The 13,770-nt window shown below is 32.2% G+C and overlaps 1 protein-coding gene across 8 annotated transcripts in view; it reads right to left on the reverse strand.

Moving 5' to 3' along the window:
• Positions 1-2,405: 2,405 nt before the first annotated feature.
• The window catches only part of LOC130613202 (E3 ubiquitin-protein ligase rnf213-alpha-like), a 108,615-nt gene continuing 97,250 nt past the window's right edge, over positions 2,406-13,770 (reverse strand). For 6 of the 8 annotated variants that reach the window (XM_057434539.1, XM_057434536.1, XM_057434538.1 and 3 more), the window contains 16 exons: positions 13,280-13,315; positions 13,039-13,194; positions 12,149-12,233; positions 11,393-11,427; positions 10,974-11,074; positions 9,026-9,179; positions 8,655-8,823; positions 8,234-8,328; positions 7,436-7,696; positions 6,834-6,975; positions 5,024-5,104; positions 4,216-4,676; positions 3,439-3,636; positions 3,245-3,334; positions 2,835-3,004; positions 2,406-2,674 (listed from right to left, as the gene is read on the reverse strand). In XM_057434539.1, coding sequence (XP_057290522.1) covers positions 2,542-2,674; positions 2,835-3,004; positions 3,245-3,334; positions 3,439-3,636; positions 4,216-4,676; positions 5,024-5,104; positions 6,834-6,975; positions 7,436-7,696; positions 8,234-8,328; positions 8,655-8,823; positions 9,026-9,179; positions 10,974-11,074; positions 11,393-11,427; positions 12,149-12,233; positions 13,039-13,194; positions 13,280-13,315 — 2,367 coding nt within the window. In that variant the 3' untranslated portion in view covers positions 2,406-2,541. Of the gene's footprint in view, positions 2,675-2,834; positions 3,005-3,244; positions 3,335-3,438; positions 3,637-4,215; positions 4,677-5,023; positions 5,105-6,833; positions 6,976-7,435; positions 7,697-8,233; positions 8,329-8,654; positions 8,824-9,025; positions 9,180-10,973; positions 11,075-11,392; positions 11,428-12,148; positions 12,234-13,038; positions 13,195-13,279; positions 13,316-13,770 lie in introns of those variants that run through there. The other 2 variants (XM_057434535.1, XM_057434541.1) reach the window with 2 other exon arrangements.

The following is a 13,770-nucleotide window of genomic DNA, read 5'->3' on the forward strand; positions in this document are numbered from 1 at the left end:
TCAAAAAAATATTTTTTCGCTAAGTTTGTAAATTTGTTATAGTTTTCCACTTGCCGAAGTTGAAATGGAAGGTCGTTGAAGTGGAGGGCAGCAGTGTGGGCAAAAGTACCCTCAATATTGTTTGTCTCAATTAAATTTGTTCTTATAGTATTCGTTCGTAACGATCGTTCGGTTACAGGGAAAAAAGACAGTTTCAGGTAACTTGGCCAACTTTCTTTGTTGAACAGAGCTTTCTGTGCAAGTTTTACAAAAGAAAGAGATATTCTTTCTTCCACTGGAAGCCATTGTAATGTTAGCACGTCATGATCACTGCAACGACGACGGCAAACGAAACTTGCTGAAGATCTTTGCAGCTTTTGCATTCGTTTCGAAAGATATTTTGGTAAATTACTGAAGATGGTATTACAGTAATATATCTTTGTCAAGATTAAGCTCTGTGCTAGTGATTTTCGAAGATTAAAATCGGCTGCACGTTTAAATTGCTGTAAAGATCGTAAAACAGCATAACCACTTTTAATAATTTCGTTCACATGTAAATTCCATGTCAAATGTTCGCTAAAATGCACTCCAAGTATTTTAAATGCATTAACACGACCAATAGATTTATCATCATTTACCAAGGTGACATTATAATCAAACAAATTATGCTTTCGCGACATTTGACTCGTTGAAAACAGCATAAGCTTGTTTTACTGACATTAAGACGTAAATTGAAGCGTGAGGACCAATCATAAATACGTTCCATTTCGTATTGCATTGATAATATGCCATCTTTTATCTTGTCTACTTTAACATGCCGTTGTAGTATGGTATCGTCGGCATATTGAAGATAAGTACTTGGTCCATTGTTGCTTAGCAAAGTAACATAAAGATTAAAAAGAACAGGACCGAGTATGCTACCTTGAGGTACTCCAAATTTCACCAACAATTTCTGCGATACTTTATCGTCAACCTGCACAAACTGGTATCTGTTACTGAGATAAACATCAATTAGTCTAATAAAATGTTTCGAGAAACCTAATTGGTGAAGATGACCGATCAAGGTAGGATAGTCAACAGTGTCAAATGCTTTAGAAAAGTCTGCAAATATAGAAAGCGTGATTTCACCCTTCTTCATGGCATGTAAAATATCATCTTTTAGTTTTAACAAAATGGTAGTCGTAGAGTGTCCTTTTCTATATCCAGATTGTGTTGAACAGTAGACTGAGCTTTTTTCGATGAAGGTCGTGATTTGCATCAATATAATCCTCTCGAATACTTTGGACAGAACTGGTAGGACACTTATTGGACGGTAGTCATTAAAATCCTTTCAAAACCTATTGTTGATACTCTCTGAATTTTCGAAATTGGACTTGAGGAGTAAAAAAGGATGAAAATTTAATCGTAATAAGCCTTCAAAAACAAGTTTTAATATTTAGGTAAGAAGCTAGTAAACGATGATAGAATACAAGGATAATTTTGAAGGATAATGTATAATAAAACATCGAAATATATTCTAAAACTACTTTCGGAGTAAAATTGGATGAAATATTCCAAAAAACAACAACAACAAGTTTCTACTGTTTCATATTTATGGTCAATATTATGAGTTACCATGAATAAAAACTACATGCCCTAAAAATGATGCACAATAAACTGCCCCGCTAACACATTAAAAATAGACAAAAATCAAAATATGCCCCTACTAAAGCTAACCAGGAGACGGTAAAAGTTCGTTATTTCATGAGGACTAAATGCAAGAATTTAAACGTTTTAAAGATGCTTTAGTTTCCAATTGAACCTTTTATTAAAACAAACACGATAAACAATGTCAAGTCTTTCTTCGGTTATGCTTACAAACCGTAAAAAATTTTCAAAATTACAAATTTTAACACTATATAAAAAAACAATAATATTTAAGAACAAAAACAATTTTCGCTAAGTAATACACAGTTTTATCTATTATTTAACTTCGATAAGCTAATATTTAATAAGGTGCAAAATTTCGCTAATTTAAATTTTCATTCTCGCGGGTATTTTACTTTGCAAACACGTTATTTTGAAACACACGTGGGTTGCTTTATTTCGCGAAAAGGGTTAAGGAGAATCCCTTCTTAATTCGCAAGTTCGAATTGCCAGCTTAGCTTACTGGTACATAATTTCGTCATAATCGTTTGACTTTGTACCCGCGATAACGAATGTAAAGATCAACTTACTATACAAATGACGTATGCTGATGGTTTTAGTAAAACTTAAAATCAGTTCTGTCAAGAAAAAAAAGCGACGACACAATTCCAATAACCTTGAATTAAGGTGCCCATAATTAAAATAACTAGGCGTAGATTGACGCGCCAGGCTAACTTTGTCTTGATAATACAATGTCGCGCATTGGTTATTATTCTGCAGTTGCAAAAAAATGAAATAAATTCACATTTACTAAATTATGTTTTGATAATACTAAGAAGAAATCATTTCCAAGCAGGTACTTGTGATATTAAGTTAAACTGAAGATAAAAATGTTAGGTTGATTCATGAAAATATTCACTTGTGCAAAAGATGTGTTTATCTCGCATTAACCACTAACTTCCAAAACGTATAAATGTGTTTCAATTCAACCATGGGAGGTATTTTTTCAACCTCTTCGTCATCTTTTACTCCCTTTTGATCTTCATATATCTCCAATGCATCTGATAATCTACGTAGAAGGTAAATGCAGGTAAATACATTCGCTTATCCGTTTTTTGTTTGTTAACGTAGAACATGGTTGCTGCATTGAATCCGTGCATCATAACCTTTTTTTAGACACACGAACGAATGACAAACAAAACGAACGAACAAAACACAAAACTACTTACGCCAATTCAGCATGGTTCTCATTTCTGCATGGTAATTCAGATACAATGTATTCTGTTAGATTTGACAGCAAAACTCGTGTATCAACATGTCGCAGATAAGTTTTTATTTTTTGAATTTCAACCTCTTCTATAGCTACACGAAAAACTTCTTCGACAAAAGAAAATGGTTCCTAGAAATAAAAAGGGAAAGGGAATGTTTCTGAACACAGTTCAGTAGTAATTATTAGATGATTGAATAAGCCCACCTTAAACGTGCTAATTCTTGCAGTGAATAATTTTTGTAAGGTTTGCTATTTTTGTTTCGTAAAACCGTGAGTAATTCACTTTAGTCCACGAAAAATAACACACGCAAAAAACTTTTTATGTTCTATAACTTTAACAATATAAACTTCAAATTTTCTAACTGATACCTTTTTACTCACATTTAGTTTCTTTGCTCTCTCGACAGTTAACATAAGCCATGTTGAATAAAGATGTGTTAAACGGACTGTATTTTGCATCTGAAATTGAAAACAAGTGTAATGCTATATAAAATCGTCCCTGGGAAACAATGATACCAAATGCAGATAGGATTATTTCTCACGAGCTCATTTGAAAAAATTACCTTTGTACTGGTGATATATTGATCTGCGTCCATTTGCAGCACATCGACTAAATATCTCTTGTAGAACATATGCGGGTCGCCTTTAGTTGTTGTCAACATACCAATTGCAATTTCAACAGCTCGCAAAGCATTGGAAATGTCAGCTATTTCATTAAACTCCAGCATAATACCTGATTGTTCGTCGTGTGGAATTTTAGTCTATGATAAGGAAGCATATTAATTATATTTATTTCCCGATGTTTTCGTAAGTTAAGTAATGATTATGGTAGATCATTTGCCCGAAATCATTATTAATTATTAATAGCGTTATTTTTTCCAAGACGTTCTAGGGCAAAAACATTCTCTCTACAATTTTTAAGATTTGCCGACTGTACTAGCCACCTTCCAGTTAGCAATATCGTATTTTAGACGGTATAAAGATAAAATACAGGTAAGTAAATACAAGTAATACAAGTATACAAGTAAACTTTGTGTGATCCACAATAATCGAATCGACATCAAAAAACGACCAAATGACGGTTTCTTTAACGCTGCAGTATAACGTTACTACTTCGCAGGTCATGGCATGCAAACGGATAAATTCTAGTCACTGTTGTTAGTATTACGTAGTTTGCATCATTGTTTCAAAAATACACATGCAGGGTGAATTCATATGGAAATTGTAAAAAACAAAATGTTAAAAAGGTTTAGCTGCAGATAAGTCTTCTTTGTTACCCAAATATTTATCGAACGTGGGGAAATAAATTGAAGATTAAAAGTTCCACCAATGTTTCTTACCTGTTCGATTGCCTGATTAAAGCTAACAAATCTCTTGGAAGATTTGACATCATCTCTGTACATAAACTCTTCAATTTCTATCACAATGTGTGCACGTCCAAAGAAGATATTATCTATCAAACGTTTCTCAATAGATGCAAGATTGTATTCAACTTTAGTTCCTCTTCCAATCTCCAAAGAGTAATCACAGTGTGCATAAACAAGTGGCAGCAAATCTTCTTCTGGTGTGTACGAAATGATATCATTTTCTTTCAGTTTAATCGTTGATACCTTTTTTGGCTTTTCAGTCAGCTGCGACATTGAGAAGTACGATTCAAGGAATTCATTCTGATTGAAAGCCAAAAAGTCGATGAGCGCTTTCATGCATAAACCCGGTCCTTGTTGATCGCATAGGATGTAAACGAGACTGCTTTCCATATCAATATTCTTTGGATGGCAATTGGAATCTATCCATACTCGATCTATATAAAAAACAGTAGCAACAATGCAGCACCATTTTGTTGGTGTTCGTATTTGTCAGATGAAATACAAAACATTTGTTTTGTATGTTAAGAACTTTCCACACGACTGTCTAAAACAGTTAAAGACGTTTTCTTGGATACAACCAACCTTTAAAGAGTATTATCTTAGATAATTTTGAAACTAATACGATTAATATGGTTTATTAGAAAATAAGCCTTCTGTTCTAGTCAAAAATTAAAAGCTTTGTTATTTCTCTTTCACGATAAAAGATTCCTCAGCAACTTAACACACAGACAACAACACGTTTCTTCGGTTAAAAATATATTGCTTCTGAAAATTGTCTTACTATAGTTTTTTAACAATCCATTCAGTTGTTTCCATGCTTTGAAAAACCTTTTCAGAAGCCTCTGCACTGTTCTTTGAACACCTAGAGCAAAAAACACAGTCTACTTTAAAATTACTTTGGAGCGAAAAATCACAAAGGCATACGGTAATTCTTTTACTTGAATGCCAAGGGGTTAATAATTTAACCAGGCACTACTTTTTCAGCTATTTACATCTTCAAACAAAAGGCATTTAAACCTCGCTAGTCGCGCTTTTTAACGTGTCGGCATAACAAAACAACCCACATCGGGCACATGAAGGTTTGGTAGTCATCATTACCATTTGAGAATTGGATCTAACCAAATAACTTAAAATCCTAATTCTAAGTCATGTAACTTAAGTGTTTAGTTGGCGAAGAATTGGTATCCAACCGGAAAACTTGGGATCCGAAAGCTGATGCTCTGAAATGTCCGATTCTAACCCATAGGGTCACTGCAAAAATAAAACGAACAGAGGAACCAAAGGATGGCGTTGACCTTGCGTATATTGTTTGCTTGATGTGCGCCAAATGTCGTCTCACTTTTTGGTGGTTTGGTTGCTGCAATCCTCCAAAACGTACATGTCACGTTTCAGCCTGTTTCATCGACCACGTTAAAAGTTAGGGAAACACAAACGCCTACATTTCCCCATCCCGTGGATATTTTAAGTTGGATTGTTTTTTTTTTTTTTTTTAAGAAATATAGCCGTAAAATAGTTGGAACATATTTAATAAACAATGATGCCTTATTAGACGTTTAGCTGGTCCATACTGGAAAATATATACCAAGGTCATGGATCGAACGCAGCTGGAACAAACCAGGTTATTTTTTTATGTAGCCGAACATTCGAAACATACATTCGATACACATTTTGTTTTAAAAAAAATACAACATTCAAGAACAGAATATGTTTATTCACAGTTTTTAATTTACTGTCGTTTGGGTTTGATGGAGTTTTTGGATTAAAATTAAAAGTAAGAATTTACCACCAGAGAAGAATGATTCGGGTGTGGCTTATGCATGGACTTTGTATATCAAGTTAGTATATTTTATTTTCTTTAACAAAACTACAACTTCTGCAGTCTTGGGGCAAAAAATGTTTTTGTTGTTTTGTTTTCATTATATACGGCCTCATATACACTAACCAACACAATGTCGCATATCGAAAACACACTACTACGGGGTAATAATAATGCCTTCTTTATGCATTTGTAAAATCCTTTGTTTAATTTAAAAATTTTGCAAAAGTCACGGTAATTGACTTTTATTGTTCCCTCAATGCAATTGCTTTATTATAAATAGTTGCACGGGGAGTTACGGATGATTAACATTGCGTTGTCTATTTCGCTTTAAACGCTTAATAATTATTCCCGCCTTTTTAAACAAATTATTAAAAACAATTTTATGATGAAAAGATGTTTCTGTAAGTGGATTTTTTGTTTGTTGACTATTTTATTTCTGCCTTTTGATTGAAATCAACAACTTTATTTTGTAAATTTTATTTGATCTATAACCATTAAAGATGTACGTGTTTTTTTTTTATTATTTCGCTAATTTTTGGCGAAATGCTTTGTCATTGTTGCTATTCGTGAAAATTTTTTCTCGCGAATTTTGGTTAATTCCGTCGTTAAATTCACTTTTTCAAAACATTCTCCTAACATCTAGGGTTTTGTGGACACCTGCATCATAAACGTATCAGAGGCCTGAAACTTGAGGTGAAAAGTTTAAAATTTATCGAGTAGACTACGCGGATTAAAGTATACTGATTGAAGTTTACTTTGAGATTTACATTACCTTCCGGTAACTGATGCAAACAATCCTTAATAATCCATTTGTTGGCAGTTTCTCTGTCAATCTTGTGGTTTAAGTTGGTATGAAGAATTCTTTGTAACTCAATGATATGGGGTAAGTCTTTTACAAATTTAAGAATAGATTCCTGAAATATCAGAGAATAAATCAGAGTTACGTAAAGTCGGGATAAAATCCAATTATAGAAAAAATTTAATCACTCAAAATAGCCCTACCATCAGAAAAAATGTCATGTTAAAAGGAAAAAAGCATTTCCAAGCTAACGCAAATTATTTCATAAAAATGGATACTACATGTTTTGTAGACAATGGTCAAGGCCTTATATGGGGCCAAAAAGGGTCTATGCCTTAATTGGGGCCGAAAATTAGGCAACTTTCTTAGCAACAATTCGGGCTCACATCACATTATGGTGTACTTCGAAGAACATTTTTGAGTATGCTGAGTTCAATATTGACGAACACGGTCCAAAGGGTTAAAATAAGGTTTACAATAGGCTATAAGCAACTTGCTAAGCAATTTAAGGGTTAAACAGAAAGATAAACGTTTCTTGGACTGCGTACACAAAATTTACAATTCGTGTTACTTACATTCTGTAAAAACAAAGATAAAACTTTTGCAGTTTGTCGTTGTGTAATAACATCATTCTCTTGTACAACTAGCTTGAAATGCTCCAATGTGATTGGCTCGCGATAACTCCAAAATTGAGAACATGTCATCAATTCGATTTCTTGGAAATCGGGAATAGCAACCTCGTTCAGTTCATATAATTTTCTCATCAAAGGATTTGCACCTATTCGAACATCTCCAATTAAACTTTTTCGAATTTCTTCAAGGTTTCTAGTCAATGACTAAAGAAATTTAAATTTTTTTATATAATTCAGGGATTTTTTTTATAAAATTTTGCATTGAGTATTTACAAAGTCTAAGTAATAGCCAATAACGCTTATACATGTGTGTTGTTGACTTATAAAAAGGTTTAAGTAAATTTTAAGCAGGGTACAGGTTCAAGTCCCTATTCTGGCGCACTCTAAATGACTCCAATCGGCTTTTGAACATGCGAGCAAGTTAGAACAACAAGAGTTTTTGAAGTAAGACAGTTGGAGTCACAGGGGATGACGATTTAAAATATGGAATCCGAAAGGAAGTTAAGCTTTTGCGTTGCGTAATTGCTTATCACCTATACTTACTGCTACAAGCAGAGAAAAACACAAGCATTCCTTTTTTTATTAACATTGCTTTTATTAATTATTAATAATAACTATTGATTTATACCATTTTTACTAAACACAAAAATAATAAATATGAAAGAGATTGACCTAAAACTGAACTGGGAAGTTGACTTTTTCGGACTTTTTCGCTGTAAAGTTGTATTTTAATAAACTTACTGGTATAAAACTGTCAATATAGTGTTGATGGAAATGAACTTCATAATTATTTCTTCCTTCTTTTGTACTTAGATCATAACGATTAACTAAGACATCTAAAGCAGGTTTTAATAAGAAATTTCTTATTAGGTTAATGACACATACACTCAAAAAATGGTAGAATGTTTATAAACTAGACGAAAACATGTGCCTGGATGCTGTAAACAGGGCTGTTATTGTATTTGTAAATGCAACAACTCTGTCATTTGTCACTTTGGCAAAGAGTGAGGAGAATTTTATATCTTTTTTGTACAAATATACCAAAAAATTATGCTAATTGTTTATATCACAACGATAATCTTTCCTTTTATAAATAATCCATAAATTACAATTGTAAGGTCATTCTTGTTGTTAAAGAGAAAATGAGATAAGTGATTCTTACCGTTAGTATCCATAAGATGTTTTAAGAACATATGTATGATTATGTTTATATCTTCATCACTTTTACCAAAGATGTACCTTAACAACTTTAAATCTTGTCTGATATGATCAAGAATAAACTGAAGAAGGGCGTGGTTGGAGATTTCTGGAGAAATCATTGAGTGTATTACCTGTAAATAAATGCAAAATAAAACATTCTTAATTTTAATTGTGCTGTTACTAAAAAAAGACTTGTCAAGCGGCTAAATATTCTATATAGCATCATACGAGTAAATTACGAATGCAAACCTATTAGGTTACCAAAACACAGGCAAACTATAGGCAAAACAAATGACTAAAACTTTAATACAACCACAAGAGAAGCAAACATACCTGTTCTTGTCCTGTTACAGCGGCTAACAGCATCGAAGCATGCACTAATAGTCTCTGTATTGTAACTGAAAGAGGTGACAGGTCGCGTTCAGGAACTGCATTTTCCATTCGATTTTCTGGAGGACCCAAGCTATGGCCGGATTGCGTAGTATCCCTAAACATATTTATTCACGAGTCTATTACTTACAAAAACATTTGTTTTTGGTTATATACTGACAGCACGGAACTGGTAGATTTTGCAACATAATTTGATATAGTAAATGAAAAGTGTGTGTTTACCTCAACTGTGTGGATATAAACAGTGTAAATAGGATAACAATTCTCATATTGGTATATTTTGTTTCCGTTACCCTAAGACGTGACCACACTAAGACTGGGAAATTTTGCTTCGTAAAGCATCCAGTCTAAACAGCTACATTATTTACTCAGAGTTTAATTGAGTATATATTCTTTCTATTTTTGAAAATCTGAAACTTAAGACAACAATAGAGGATTTTAAAGAAAGACTAACGAAGAACAAGCATTTATGTTTTAGATAATTTATTAAAGAAAATTCAGGCGGATACAAGGATCAAACAGCGTACCTAGAATTACTTTGTTTAAGCACAGCACAGCGTTGCACTTTTACTTATAAATTAAATTAAAAAAAATTAATTATAAGATTAATAATCTGCATTAATTTTGTGACAATAGTGGTAAGATGTCGCAGTGGAACATGACAAATAATGATGAAAATATGTGTGAACTATATGAACTTTTGAGCCGTAATGCAGGCGAATGTTGATAAAATGGAATGTTATTTTTTAAAATCTTTGAATTCCTTAAGGAGACTATTCTGCGTGACATTAGAAACCAAATTCTATTCTGCCTTGATCGATTTTAATTGCAATGCAGTAGTGGCAACTCATGGGAAATTCGATTTGCTGCAACAATTTCTGCGAATAAATCAAATTATTGCTATAACCATAAAATTTATAACTTGAAATAAAATCTTGTAAAATAGGGAGAACGAAGAGTCATTTGGGAAAAAATTCTTAGTTTAATCAAAAGATCCGACAAGGATAAAACAATACTATCCTAAAAAATAATGATTAAAGGTTGTTTCAGATGAGGCGTAAAACTGAATTGCTGCTGTGCTCTAAAGATCCCTTAAAAACGTTAAAGATCAGCCTCCTTTAATCATAAAATGTTTGCAACCACCAGCGTACTTCAAAAATTACATTAAGTTATCTAAACATTTATAATGAAGTATAATCATCATCTTTTTTAGCTTCAGTAATAACGATTATGTTGTCAAATATAAAGTTCAATTGTAGATCAGCATTTACTTCGAAAGCCAAAACGCTAGGACTATTAATAAAAGACACCTTAAAAAGACTAGTGGTCATAGAAGAACACAATATTACAAAAAAATCTGATGTTGAATCAGGGCAGAGTGTAGGGTGCTGCCCAATGTTTTAAAGATTAGTCTCAACATACATAAGAGCACACAGTTCCTAAACCTTACGAAGCGCTACAATGTAAATGAGATTTTTCGAATAAAATCGGATTAAGTTCTTCATGATTGTCCTACTATACGACTTCACATTGAAATCCTTTTTTTTGTTGTTTAACTGAACACGCTTTTTATATAAGCACCATCTTATATATACGAGGATCAAATTCTTGAGAACATAAAGGAATTTGGAAGCAAGGTCCAGCCTAAAGGGCATTAAAAAAAAAGAAAAAATGGACAAACAACAAGGATCTTAAAAGCATTTTCAAGATTTTCCTCGTTCAGTGTTAATTTTTCACAACTTCAATTCAGCATTTCTAACCCCTATTGTCTGTCATTGATTGTTTTTTCCTAATAAAATCAGTCTTATACATGGCCAGTTGCGTATACACTTTTGATCAATTCATGTTGCATATACACACACAAAATATTAAATTAGAATTAGACAATTACCTATCTGTTATGGCAATATTTCCCACATCTGGGACATGGTTACTTCCTCCAATACCAGCACCGCATGTTGGACACAAATCACGCACATACGGTCGGCCACACTAAAATTAATGCATAAAAAAACTAAAGTTATTTTTTTACCTTAAGGAACTTAAATTAACTTTAGAGTTTATCCTCGAACATCAAAATGGGTTGCATATAATGTCTCGTAACACCCCTTTCTATCTTGATGTCGGCAGAAACGCTTTTAAATAGATACTTTTGCATAGAACTATTAGATAGTGTTTAAAACATTGGAATTATGGTTGAAACGTTTTCTTGATTTATCATTTACATCGTATCTTTTAGGACAAATGACGTTGCATTTATTCAATTTTTTTTTTTTTTAGAATTTTAAAATAACATGCAAAGAAACTCACCTCAGTTATGAAATAAACATGACCGTTTGGACATGCTAAAAAGATAATAGGGTTAACATTACATATTACTGAAAAGAGTACCGTTATACCCTCATATTTTTTAATTCGCTGGTTTGTTTTACACTTATGATATTCTAGTTTTTAAAAAATTATGGGGATTTTAATTAAACCCAGCAACAGTATAATATCTGGGTTTCACATTTTTAATGTAATAAACAGGTTGGCCTCACCAGCTGGCCAACCTGCCTAGTATATCCAGGCCTTTAGGAAAGTTAAAAAAATGTAGGGAAGTGTCCTGATTTTCTTTCAACTTCAACGAAAATTTATCGAAAATTGTGAAGGTGGAGAGTAACATTGAGGATTGTAAAATAAAATTTCAGGTCAACTAAACAACATTCGAAAAATGTGCTCAACATAATCATTGCAACTCGTAATGAAAATTGTCTATAGCTTTTACTTAAAAAATACTATGTCAATTGAATATATATATATAAAAAAAATAATAGGTTAGAATACGGTCTAAGACCTTCTTGCGAAACAAAATATGTTCACAGCTTATTGTTGCTTGAAATCGCGAATTTTTGTATAAACTAGTAGAGGAAAAAATTGCTTTTTTTGGTCCGACGAAAAACAATACAGAAAAAAAACTAAGCCAATAAACTTCTCCGCAAACAAATGTGCATAAAAAGAAATTTAAACAACTAACAGTATTGCATAAAAATTATTGAAAACTTCGTTAAATTGCATAATACGTACTGTGAGGAATCCATTCTCCATCTTTTGGTAACGCATCCTTAACTTCAAAAAAATTATCACTGGGCATTGTCGGAAGATAATAAAGCTAAAAAAATTAATAAAATATGTCACATAAAATCGTAATGTCCAATCCTCTCTCTAATAATCACCCTGTTAATTTATAAAATGACCAACAAAATTACAGAGAAAATTCCAGGACATAGTAAATGGTTTAATTTTAAAGTCAGATTTGTGAGTTTCAAAAAAATTATCTAATACAAACGTTTGTCGGCTTGGATTAACAATTAGTACGAAAGAATAACTTTTTTTAATAAAATATTCATAGAATTTTTAAGTTGCTGTGCAACCTAGGTTAGCACTTATTTCTTTAACCAAAGATAATAGGAAAGCAGAAAAAGACTATATGCGCGAGGCAGGCTTTCGTTTCAAAAATTGGAAGTAGTAGGATATTAAGTATAATAGGTATTTTTCTTCTTTAAACGATGTGGAATGACTGTACTGAAGAGTTTTTAACAAATTTAAAAAATTTAATCCTTACAAAATTCCAGAAATTCAAAATATAATTCAAGTAAAAGTTACGTTTAAGTCATTTTTGTTTGTTTGGTTATTTGTTTGTTTAAATTTTTTGCAGCAACATCTTTCTTTTTGTATAGATATAGATAGATCAAGTACTCTAAAATATTTTAGATTTTTAGATAGCAAAGGATTCTAAGTCCTTTAATAAAAACAACTTTTGTTGAAAAAAGAATTTTTTTATCATAACTAAATGTTGTAAGTACATCTAAAATCATTGAAGTAAAAACGTTAACAAACTTTATCTTTTACAGAAAATGTGAAATCAGGCATGCTGATCGTTTAAACAACAAAAGTGCTTATTGTCCAATACATACCTGTACATCCTGAGGATTATTAACCATTGACACATATAACGACATCAGGCCTTGAGCACTACATTTTTTTAATATCACACTGTAATGGTAAATCAACTCCAGCAAACATGTATCGTTAATGCATGTGGATATTTCATTTGCTGCTTGCATTAACCCCTAACAAGAGAAAAACAGTGAAATTAAAGTATTTTTTTTTCTTTGGTTTTCGATTGGTCCTGTCTTCAAACCAAGGTCTGTTTACCTGCATCTGGAGCATCTCTTCAATTGATGATACAGTCTGAAATATCAATACAAACTTAAAGTTAATACAATATGACGTATGGTAAATATTTCAAAGAATTATTTTGTTAACATCTCGGACATGTTTTACCAAAATAAACACATTCACAGAAAGGTTTTAAGTCACTTAATACAAAATTGCTTATCCATTTGCATCTAACACAACAGTGCCAACAAAAGAAGAAATGAGTTTGTGATAGTTTGTGAGTAAGCCTCGCAACTTAAATTGCGCGTTTTTTATTCGCAAACTTTAATTGCGAATTTTTTATGCAAGGCCTGTTGATTTTTTGTGATATCTATCGTCCGGGAGTACCGTAACTTGACTAATTTACGGTCCATAAAAATACATTTCGAGGTCCATAAAAATACATTTTGCGAATATTAATTTTCGCAAATCAGTCATGTCGAGATAATTCACGAATTTTTTTGCGAATGAAGCATTAAGGCTATTTG

This window comes from Hydractinia symbiolongicarpus, chromosome 10 (genome assembly GCF_029227915.1).
Source record: "Hydractinia symbiolongicarpus strain clone_291-10 chromosome 10, HSymV2.1, whole genome shotgun sequence".
NCBI lineage: Eukaryota > Metazoa > Cnidaria > Hydrozoa > Anthoathecata > Hydractiniidae > Hydractinia > Hydractinia symbiolongicarpus.